Source organism: Temnothorax nylanderi, unplaced genomic scaffold (genome assembly GCF_030848795.1).
Source record: "Temnothorax nylanderi isolate EJ_2023f unplaced genomic scaffold, tnyl_v1.0 TNYL_tig0099_pilon, whole genome shotgun sequence".
NCBI classification, from domain to species: Eukaryota; Metazoa; Arthropoda; class Insecta; order Hymenoptera; family Formicidae; genus Temnothorax; species Temnothorax nylanderi.
In genome coordinates, this window is record NW_027249161.1 from 346,384 (window position 1) to 359,096 (window position 12,713).

Sequence of the window (12,713 nt, forward strand, 5' to 3'; positions counted from 1 at the left end):
ATTCATAATCCTATTATACTTATTACATATCACATATTATAATAATACTATCATACTTTAAAAACAATATGTACATAATGTTTAACGATTACCAACAGATTTTTTTATCGAATACAATATTTTATCGAATACAATATTATAAGAATCTTCTCTATCTTCTCTATTAAACATAGAATTCATTAGGGTATGGAGTATACATTTCACTATTATTTAATAGAATAGAGCAATAACGAATCAGACTTTACCATAAATCCACGCGAACATAACATATCCGTGATAATTTCCTTGAACGGCGGTAAGAGCGAGAATACAGAGTCCGCATACAAAAACGGCTGCTTGCGTAAGATACTGGCGGGCTATCCTGCATTCGACGCTGCGATGAACGACCAAAAGCCCGAAAGCTACGCAGCCAAGAGTCCAAGCTAGCCCGAGATAAGCCTGCAGCAGGAGGACAGTATCACCGAGACCTTCCTCTTCGACTTGATGCGCCTGTATAAAAATAAATTATTTATTCCATGCATTCCCAATGTATGTGCCATGGATTTTAATATTTATCATTTCTTGTATCTAGGCTCGAAAAAACAAGTTAGCATACTGACTTGTGTTCAGTATTATAGCAAATTATAAATTTCTGTTATTTTATATAACTATTTAATATTACCGTATTGCTTTTAAACAGATAAAAGTAATTGTTACAAGAAAATGATATTTTACTTTTATATTATATTTATAAGAGATTTAGTTCGACGCAATTTTGACGGAATTCCGCACATATTTGTATTAATTTAAAGGTTTTAAAATATTCTTTGTATATCAATAGTATCTTGTTTCACGAGATTTGTTATTGAATAAAAAAGAAATATAGGCTGTAGATAGAGTGCACGTGGTGTCACTACTTCCAAATTCATTCGTCATAGTTACCAGATAAAATATAGGTGTATTGATTCCGAACGCCGAAATACCGGTAGATACCAAGAGAATCCGCACTGTTTTACTTTTCAAAGTGCTAAAATCGAAAAACGCTGGTTTATCGGCGGCTTTATTCTTGTCCTTTATCTTGCGCTTTTGATTCTTTAAGTGTAAGATTGCTCTTCGTTGGGGGTGATATAGCGAAGCGCTGCGATAGAAAGTGCCGAGAAAAAATGTGAGAAAGACCACCCCCGTGACAGCTTGAAGACCGAGTCGCCATCCGATTTTACTGTAATATAAAAAACTCTTCATATGAACTTTGATCGCAATACTTCCAGATAAGAGGAAAGTTCGCGTGGATGCGTATTTGTGAAACAATAATAACATAACTATATTTGTAAATGTATTGTTCCATCGTTTTCAATTTCGAAGATTACTTAACAATTCTGAGTTTCTAATCAGAGATGAGTCAGTTATTATTTTATTTAACATTTAACAATTTAGTCTTTTTTATTATAACAGTGACTAAGAATACCTTTGGAAATAATATTTCATTAATATGTATAGTTATGAAGCTTAATTAACTCAATGAATTTCGTGTTTTATTACATTTCGTTCATTTATTACATCGTTGAATTTATTGAAATAAATTCTTGACGATATATATTACAATGTAATGTGTACGTACGTGATTGCCCCTTTTATAAAAGCAGACATGATTGCTATACCCAAGCCGCTTCCGGAGACAATAAAAATTTCGACCAATTCTCTTTTCCTCTTGAAATACTGAGCTACCATCAGCGTACTGCAGTCTCGCGTCATTCCAACCCCAATTCCTATGGGATAAAATATACTGGTGACTCAAATTGTCGTGGCGATTCTTAGTTTGCTCGTAGGATCGGATAACAATATCGTTTTTTGTCGACTATTCTGCGCTTTCGAAATTGATGTCTGTAGTTGGTGGTCTCGCAAAGTTCTGCGTGAGAGGGAAAATGAGGGTGGAAATGGATGGAACTAATACTAATGTTCAACAAATATAGACGAAGACAAAGAAAGATGACGCGCAGCTAAAATAATAATAATATTTGACAATGTGGGCGCTGCACAAATTGCGATGTATATTCTTTCCTTGCAAATATCAAGATATTGTTAGGTGTCATAGTTCATTATGTGATCTTACAATTAGTATTATTACTTATAATGTATCATGTACTGTTATCATTACCTCAATGTTCAAAATTACCTATAAATTAAAAAATTAACGACTCAAATCAAGAAATTTAGAAAAAAAGAGATTTTATTGCATATTGTGTCGTTTATTAAAAAATCTCAATAACTTTGCGTTGCTTACACGTCTTATAAGAATAACTTATAATTACAAATTTACAATGCGCTTATAATTGCGCTGCTGCAAGTATTGGATCATTCCATAAATAATGCGGTATAAAAAGGATGATGAGGTTGATTTATTCTTTAGCTCAACACAAAACCGAAAGACTTTTATTGTCAAAGAATTGAAAATTTAAGATTAAGATGCGAGATGATGTTGTAAATAATGAAAAATATATTTTAGATTAAAATTAAAATGTCAAATTTTTTTGTTTTATTTAAAAAATATCTCTAAAAAACCGCATTACTTATTTATGGGATGACTCAATAGTTCTCCGGAATTCCGTCAGCATTACAATCTTTACTTACCGACCACGGTGCCATAGCTGAAGAACAATTGATGAAATTGCGAGGCAAAAGAAGTGAAGAGGCAGCCGAGGGCGGTAACGAGGCCGCCCAAAACTGCCGTTACTCTCGTACTTTTTCTTCGGCAAAACGCTATCGTAACCGGCGACACGAGCAGAGCGACACCCGTCGACATTGCCCCCAGCCATCCTATAAAACAGGAAAATATCGTGTGGGCAATTGGGCATCCCGCAAATTTTGTTTAATCGTGCAACACGCGTAGATAATGCTTCCAGATAAAACAGCTCAAAGAGTATATGATTACGGGAAGATAGGGCAACTATAATTATATATTCCTTGTTCAGTACTGTCTAATAATGCAACATTCCAGATTCTTATCGTCACGGAGATACGGATATACCCTCTATGTATAATTTATTCATATAGAATGTGAATTAATTTCGTGGAAAAATGTCTGCGCGATACAGGAAATCTCTTCACGGAGTTGTTATTAACTTTTTACGGGAACGCGCCAGCGGCGTGTCGTTGATCGACGCTCCCGAGGGAGATATAACTCTCGCGTATCGCTCGCAATCTACCCCGTAATAAAAAAGTCAAATCACGCATGGCTATGCCAAAAAGGTTTCGATTTTCGTTATAACGCGCGTCGTAGATAACAAGACGTTTCGACTGGCGCCCGTTTCTCATTTCGTCTGGCATGTTGTTCTATGCCCACTTTTCTCTGTCGCTTACGGGGTAGGTATACGACTATCTATGTCATTTCGTTCTTTCGCTTGTCTGTCTATTTAAAGTCGATGCAAGCCATCCGTTCTCGCGTGTTTGTTTGACGAACGTTGGACGGCGTCTGGGCGAGAAAGAGATTGATTCGCGGCCGATGCATTTTCCTCGCGGATTTCCGGGCGACAAGTCGGTAGTAAAACGAACTCGCTTTGCGGACTGTGTATTGCCCGCGCGCGGTAATAGAATCCGACGAATCTTTCCCGTAACAGATACTTTACGATCGGGGGATAAGTCACGATTGGCGATGTGATGACGGGGACTGTTTGTTCTCCGCATCGATTCGCGCATTGTTTTGGGTGTCATTTCATCATAAGTGCTTGGGACTAATGTGAAAATAGATATCTCTCGACATTTAATATTTAATTTAAAGTCTTTCTTGATTCGAGCGCCAAATATTCAGATTTAACTTTTTCTCTCAATATATACACATATATATATATTTTTTCTTTTCTTTTCTAATTCCATTTGCTTCTCATATACTATCTCTTTGGTCATCATGAGTGAGTGGGTCACAATTTTCGTTTAGTATGTTTCCAGCCTGGGCAAATGGATTAAATATCTTGCGGCTTCATTTCTTTATGCGACTTGCGGTATATCGTCATATTCCCTAAGTGAGCTATCGCCATACCCCAGATACTCGGCCAGTCGGACCCAATAAGGTTTACGCGTTGTCATCTATCGTTTCTTAAATGATTTATGGTATAGTGTTACGACATCCAAAGAATTCCCAAGAAACGCATCACGCGCTAACGAATACGACGCTTCGTACTGTTATACTTCTCCTTTTCCCCCTCATTCTCCCCTTACGCCACTACGTGTTTAGCGCGTCTATCGCAATCACGAAATCCTATCGATAAATCACTAGTTTGACTTTGGGATAAAGCCACGGACGCTTCTTGTATCTATTTGAGCTCCGAAGTAGCATCGAAGGTCCACACGCAAACAACAATAGTTTACGTAATTATCATAAGTTGTAGCCACACAAATTTTTTTTAAATAGAAAAGATATTTTAAAAATTCTTGCTTGTAAATATTTTAGTTGCAAATATTACAATCTTTATCGAAGATATACGGCACATTTGCAGTTGGAGGATTAAATGATAAATATATGTTTTGGGGAATTATAAGAAAAGAAAAAAGAGAAACAACTTGCTATATATATATATATATATATATCTGTGTGTGTGTATTAGGCGACCTTTTTCTCGACAGACAAATCAAGAGAAAATCCGTGTAAATATAATTGATGGTCTCAGCTAAAAAGCATCTCAAATCGCAATCTCTTTCATACATTTACTATCGCTATAGCTTGCGCAAGCGATCGTTCTCGCTAAGATGCTAATTAATACGGCCCCCGGTATTAAACGAGCACTTGATCGCAGTTAAGACCGTTATAGTGACATCGGGCTACTAAGCGGACGCGATTAGGTCGCCCTCGCGAAGAACCTAATCGCTTAATTAATTCTCACCGGTTCTCGATACGCGAACTCATCAATCATGGGGAATACGTATTATTACGGGAGTAAGTAACGGCCCCGACAGTTACGGAGACAAACGGGCGCCGCGCCGTGCGCGCGCGAGGAAAAGCAGTTATTAATCTCACTGTAGCTACGACGGGACGACGGATGCGCGTTAAATATCGCTCGCCAGCAGCGGTGACTTATACGCGTGGGAGTATCGTTTAAGACGTGCCTTTCCCAGGATCTTTCCTCTTCCTTCTTCTGAATGCCGATTTCTGCAACAATGTCTTGGAATTCTCTCCTGCGTGAGGGAGTAAATATATATCCGGATTCGCCTCGGGATATACACATCAGGCTGTTTCTGTTATTATCGTTTAGGACGTTGGGGGAGGAAGGACGTAAAAGTTTAGGAGAGAGATTTGTATGCAGAGGCTTACTTCGGAAATCTATCAAATTGAAATGCGTGCTCGATAACATGATGATAAAACCGTAAATCTATGATATCTTGTAGAATCTGAACATAAAAATGCGTGGCAATAGTACTTATATGTCGGTTTATTTGTTGGATGGCGACGTTGTCTTCCATCAACAATCTTAAAGATATTTTCACAGAAACTATTTTTAAATATTTTATATCGATATTTCCATATTAAAAAGAAAATATATTTTCCGTTTTAAATTCAAGAACAAACACTTTTAACGCATATCTTTTATCATATTTTGAATTGGCCAATAACAAAGTTACGGTATACATTGTGTGGATGTGGGAAATATACTATACGGAGTAAAAGAATTTCTAGTTCGTAAAATCTGAGAGGAAATGTTTGCTGTATAATGCTCCCCACGCTTCGCCGCTTCTCTCGTTTCTTCTTCCGCTACTTTTCGCGACCAAGTTCAGAATACTTTATTGAGTATCGCGCGAGACCGACGGGTATTCTTTTCATCCCCGAGATAGTTTCTGTCGATGGGAGTGGGTGAAACGATAGCGAGAGTGAATTGACGAGAGCGAGAGCGACTACCGTCAGGGTCAACGACTTGCGGACTGGTCGGGATTTTAGTTGGCGACTGTGTCCTCGCGAAAGATGAGGAAGCTTGTAAGATTCATAAGAATTGCCGTTTTCCCGAGCTCTCGAAGGAGCGAGAGGGACGGTTGAAAGTAATACGAGTGTTTGTCTTTCGATTCTTCGCATAGTCGTATAATTAAAATGTTTTCGAATTTCTGTGTGGTTGGGTAGAATATAACGCAATTTAACACACACATATATATATATTTATAATACTAAAATATACTAAATCGATTATAGTTTCAATGTTCTTATGTTCTTTTTCATAAATGTTGCTTAATTAGAAATTGAGACGATGTAAATTGATGACATTAACATCAAATATGATAATGCAATTTGCATTAATATAAGACAACAGATTTACACGTGTAAAATGTAGAGAATTTTCTCTACATTTTAGACATACCAAAAGAATTAGCGAATATATCCTTTATTACATTCTCTAAGATGGAATAAACCAATTAGAATACTTTTCGTTTATTTGTGCTTTTCGCTTTTTGTTCTTGCCAAAAAACATAATCCATTTCTTTTGCTTGCTCCCTCGGATTTCTTGTTTCTTTTCGTTGCCGAAATTACAGAACTTTTTCAGAACGTGATTTCGCATCGCAGAATTAATGAAACTCGTTAAGGCTTAAAGATAGCAACACGCAAAAAACATTAAAAATAAATCATAGCCAGCAGGTTCGCGTTTACGAGGACGATAATAATCCGTTCGTGACGCAATCCTTCGCGAGTAATAATACGACGCGAGCTCTTAAAGAGGCAACTTGAAAATGCTGCTGGCGTTGTGCTTAGAAGTATTGGAAACCACTTGAGAATACGACCATATGTTTCGTTTCTTTCCTGGCGATAAAACGTTGAAAGTGTATTTTCGACGTTTCATATCGAAGATAATACCATTTCAGTGTATGGTCTTTTAATACATTAATTTAATTTATCATTTTTATAAAACTCTTATCTTACGTCTCCTTAATATACGATTGGGAAACTTGAGTTTATAAACTATGTTTATGTACGAGTATGTATGTGTATGAGTAATAACTTACATAAAATACTTTTTGTTTTATATGTTCTATATGTTTTATATCGAATTCAATTACAATGCATTACAATGTTAAGAATCTGCTACAGGAAAAAACGTATAATATTCAATAGTCTTATAAAAATCAAAATCGTATATTTTTATATATCTTTTGTATATTTGTATATTTATTTCTTATTTCTATATCTTTTGTATATTTATTTCTTATTCTATATTTTTTAAATTATTATTTTTATCACGCCTTTATATTATAATTATAAAGAAAAGTAATAATTAAAAAATATAGAAGCGTATATTTTATTTATAAAATAGATAAATCTCAAGTTTTATAAAAATATTGTCTATTTTGTATTCGTGAGAAGCAGATGTGTATTGCTTATTTAACAAGTTTCAAATATATTCCTTAATTCGTGCGCCGTACAATTAGTTTAAAATGATTACTTTCCTCTAATGAAGTTTGGACGAGAAATATTGTTAATATTTGCGCATTTGTTGCGTCACGTACCTACGTTAAGAAGAGTCTGATGATATCGCTTTGTCCCATCGAGCAGTAACCAAGCCCCGGCGGCCCCGTGTATTCCCGTGGCGAGAATTTGCACCATGACACCTGTCACGACGATGACCCAGCCCCAACCATTTTCGGGATAATAATGTTGTTTTATGGTGAAACGCGCGGCATACCTGGCATGTATGAGATTCGAGGATCATGTCCAAACGAAGTTGCATTGCGCAGTTAAACAACATTTACGTTGGAAATGATTAGATTTTATTACCGTGAATAGTTTCACAATTGCGATTTAAAAAAAGATGGAAGTGTTATAAGATATAATACGATATTAATTTTAAAGTATTATCTGATAATGGTTTTAAAATATTCTGTATTAATAACCACACACACACACAAAGGAAATTAATTTCATAAACAACTCGAAACGATTTGGATTTTAGAATTTGTTCGACACAAGCGACAGATTCAGTTAAATTCGCGATAGATTTTATTCAATTTATTCTGAGACGCGGGAAAATCATTCCAGTTTGCAACAGATTGTATGTTCAAACCTAGGATCAGGATTCGCATCTTCCTCAATTCCCTTAGGCGCTTGAAGAGACGCTATCCCCTCGCATTCCCCGGAAAAGGAAGGCTCGCCGAGTTCGCCGGAAATCGCGACCCCGCTATCCTCATAAGCGGGACTTTGGACGACAACTCTTCCGTTGCGCTCACGGTTCTTCATCCCGCGATTTAAACTAGTTTCTTCGGCACCGACAACGATACGCAACTATTTTCTTCGCTACCGATAATGTTCATCCTTACTAGATGCTGCTTGTTCGTCAGATTACGAGTTTATTGACCACCTTTAGTGTTGTTTAGTTGCGATTTAAATATCATTCGCAAATTTAAATTTTTAATTGTCTTATAATTTACTAAAGACGGAAATGAACATTAGATAGATACTTACAGTATGAGATTAAAGTAGAATATTTAAAAATTTCCTGGTGACGTTAAATTATGAACGAATCGGTAATAGCAGCAAATTAAATGGTTATCTAGATTTTATTTTAATTTATTTCATTATTTATTTATTTCTATCATATTAATAATGTAGGTAGTTAATGATACTGAATAAGCAAAATACTTTTTAGGCAAATGATACGCTACAAAGAAATTTTAGAAATTAAATTAATTTTTTATTTTTTATGATGTAATCCATATTGCGCGGTATTTAATATTACAGAGAGACAGAAGATAGAAGATGTGTCAAGGAATATTAAAATCAGGATCAAAAGAGTCGACTGAAGTCCGTGCGATAATGCGCATTTCTAGTCGTGAGTTTTCTCACGGTGATCATAATGGCGTTCGTAGCATGTTCGGTATTTATGTACACGTGTAAGTGCATTATGCTAAAAGCTAGGCAAACAAGGCTTATGAAGGAAACCAAGGGGGCTTGCGGAGTGGTGAGTGGGAGGCGGATACGAATCTGACATAACCGAGAAAGAAATAAAAAAGAAAGGAAAGGAAAAAATGAGGATGGTAAGGAAAGCGAGAGACGTCAGAGCACGTCGTGCTTTTAGCACGGCCCAGTCCTGCTAATTCAGCGATTGTGTAATTTCGAGAGAGGGTAAACGACCCGTAACTTCGCATCGCTTCGAACGACTTACGCGCTCACGTACATCTCGCATTTAATATTCTCGTATTCGAGGAAATTTGCCGTGACAGTTGCGCGCGATAGAAACTTTTTTCCGGAAATACTTTCCCCGGTCCCGGAATTAAACCGCTTCGACATTTTCCCTTATTTGATTGGATTAAAATGGAAGGAATTTTAAAATAAAGCGGAATTTTAAAACGTGATTGCGTCCCGTTTTGCATAAAAGAAACTTTTCATTAATTTTGGGATATTTTAATACAAATAAATAATTGAATAATCAAACTAACATTTAAATAGAATAACATTTAAGTTTAAATATAATAATTTAAAGTAAGGAGGTAATACGCCAACAAAATGAGCTAAAGAAAACGTGCAATATTGAAATAAAGTTTATTTGTAAATATTAAGTGAAAATAAATGTTTAGTCTTCCTCAGTACATTAAATAAATACAAAGAATAATATTAAATTTAAAAATGTGATTATATTGGTATGAATAAACTAAACGATAAATTAAATTAAAATTAACAATTAAAGTAATTTAAATTAACCGTAACTGGCAATATATAACGTCTTTCCGATATGAACATAGAAAAACTGTGAGCCAACTTGGTTTGTCGGATTCACACAGCACTTTTTCGGATCAAATCGAGACATTATTAATTTCGACCATGGGTTTTGGTCAGTTGATGTAATTTCTAAATTAAATAGTTTAAGTTTTTTTTACGACAAACCAAGTTGGCTCACAGTTTTTCTATGTTTATATCGGAAAGACGTTATATATTGCCAGTTACGGTTTAAATTACTTTAATTGTTATTCTATATACTGGCGACGAAATTTATTATTCTGTAAATTAAAATTGTCACGACACATAAATACGTTAAGAATTTAAAAATAACAATAAAACATAAATATACGCACATAAGATCACTAAGAGGCTATGACAAAAGAGAGAATCATGGTCTTTCGTATAAAAATTGGATTGTTTTACAAATAATTGAGTCATGATTGAAGAAATATGTTATGTGAGTCACTTGTCACAAAATGTATATAATTTATTCGTCGTAAGGATACGAGAATATGTTGGTCCAAAGTAATTCAAGTCAAATGGTAAAATTAAGCTGTATCGAAGTAATGTCAAATAAGAAGTTAACGACAAATTAATAGACACACATTTTTCTCTTTGTTTCTTCTTAACTACTTCATTTTTGACTTCTGCATGCGGTAATTGACATTTATTTTGGACCATCATACAGTTTCATTTTTTGATTTGACTTCAATTTCACGTGACAAATTTTTACCAGATACTTTGGACCAACATATTCTTGCATCCTAACGACGAATAAGTTAAATACGTTTTGTAACAATTAATTCACATAATTTTTTCAATCATGACTGAATTATTTGTAAAACAACTCAATTTTTAGGCAAGAGACAAGGAGACATGATTCTATCTTTTGTAGGTTTTTAGTGATCTTACGTTCGTATACTTATGTTTTATTGTTATTAAATTCTTAACGTATTTATGTGTCGTGGTAATTTTAATTTGATTTATTGTTTAGTTTATTTATACCAATGTGATGTGTCATTTTTTAATTTAATATTTTTAATAATTTTTAATCTTTTTAATAATTCTTTGTATTTACTTAATGTACTGAAGAAGAGTAAGTAAAGTCGGAACATTTATTTTGACTTTATATTTATAAATGAACTTCATTTCAATGTTACAATTTTTCTTTAGTTTGTTTCGCTGGCCTATATTATATTTTAATTTTGCATTGCATATAACGAACCAAATTTTCTATTATAATAATTTAAGATATGGCATACGTGAAAAATATTTCTTTTGAATTTTTTATGATTTTGAAAGAAACATTTTTTAAATAAGAATTATTTTTTTTCTAACATTTACATTCCTCAAACTTTCAAATTTTTTTCACTGTGTTTTTAATTTTAGATTGTAAAGTGTTTCTTTAAAAGTTTACATATATATATATATAAATTAATTTAAAAAAATTAATATTGAGTGATATGTTTCTGAAACATTCGAATAATAAAGATTCTATATTTGAATCTTACTCGAATAATTTATATTACAATCGGAAAGATTTAACGTAGCATCCCGCCAACGTAAATCCGGAAAAATTCGACTATAATTTGGGTGCCGGTAACGTTGCCACGATAAAAATATAGCCATACGGCCAGTTTCAACGTAAGAGGATCAACGGTTCTACGTGCCGCGGGATCTCGTCGAAACAATGATACCCAAAATGCGTGTGGCACTCGGCACGATCATCTTACTAGAGCGCTTTCGAAATAATACAATCTCCCTTTTGGACTCGCCAGTTGAGATAATCTTTACACAAAGTTCTATTTCAATTTTATCGCTTAATTACCGCACCTTATCGGATACTGAATTATATTTTATTATTAGGCGTTATAGACTATCAGTCTCTTTAAATTTATATCGATGATTTATAACGTGATTTATGTCAATAAAAACGATATATAGTTTTATACATTTGAATTACGACGAGAGCGATGCACACGGATGCGTCGAATTTTTCGCGATAATCTATCCGCAATGGCGATAATTTATCCGCACGTTCCCCGTATCGCGTGTCCCGATCGGAGAGATCGTTGGAACGCTAGATGAGAGACGCGTTGCCAAACGCCGACTGGGTTCACACTTCACCGAGGTGGATCAGAAGAGACGCGCGCTCCTCGAACTGAGCTTGCGTAGGGGAAACGAGTGGACCAATCCTCTCGTTCCCCTGGGTTCGCCACGTGCTTTCGTGGGCAATAGGTTCGCGATGGGACTTACTATAAAACGAGATGAAACTTCGATGTATCTGTAACGATTTTATTCGCCGGCGATCGACACAGTTTTATCTATGCTCGGAACGTGATATGTTCTGAACAGAGTTGAATTATCGCGATTCTTTTCATACATAGAGGAAGAATATAAAATTAACTCGCCGAAATCGAGAGATAAGTATAAGTTTCAGCCAGATTAATCACATAGGCGAAATTTTTCGAAAGGGATACGGAACCGTGTAAAAGTAGTCGATTTAATTTTCGCGAAGAAGCGTAAAGTACACTCGATTTTTGAAAAATTTCTGGCAAAAGGCTCGGCAAAAAATGATAATAAGAAAAGAAAATTCGGAGCAGCTCGGGACGCGCAAAAACTCGTTTCTGTAATGACGAGTGTTATAAAATTAAAAGTTTTATCGCCGTGAAATTGATGTTGACGACAGGTTTTCGCACGTCCGAGGTATTTCACTGCACGGTAATCGAGCAGTTAGAATACATTATGGACACAGTATCGGTCTACATTATATAGCGATACGATCGCTGCGTAATTGAACGGTTTAAAATATGCGTCGGTGCTTTTGTGAATTATGCAAAATAGAAGCGAACCACGGGTAACATTAACCATAAGTCGCATGTCGATTACAAGTGTGGTACGTTTAATCGATACACATATCGTTGCCCACCCCGAAATTATTTGCCATCCACTTAATGAGGTGTGTCGAGCACTTTTACAACTTCATCCCGACACATAATTTACGTGAGAATGTACGTTGCTCGGCAACTTATTTTATAAAACGTAAAATAAT

The 12,713-nt window shown here is 35.2% G+C and overlaps 1 protein-coding gene across 2 annotated transcripts in view; it reads right to left on the reverse strand.

The window, feature by feature from the left end:
- Positions 1 to 12,713, reverse strand: part of LOC139775480 (uncharacterized) — a 78,815-nt gene that overhangs the window by 4,213 nt on the left and 61,889 nt on the right. For both annotated transcript variants that reach the window (XM_071711509.1, XM_071711508.1), the window contains exons 2-5: positions 2,608 to 2,793; positions 1,598 to 1,745; positions 922 to 1,198; positions 246 to 489 (exon numbers count right to left, since the gene is read on the reverse strand). In XM_071711509.1, the coding sequence (XP_071567610.1) occupies positions 246 to 489; positions 922 to 1,198; positions 1,598 to 1,745; positions 2,608 to 2,793 (855 nt within the window). The remainder of the gene's footprint in view (positions 1 to 245; positions 490 to 921; positions 1,199 to 1,597; positions 1,746 to 2,607; positions 2,794 to 12,713) is intronic.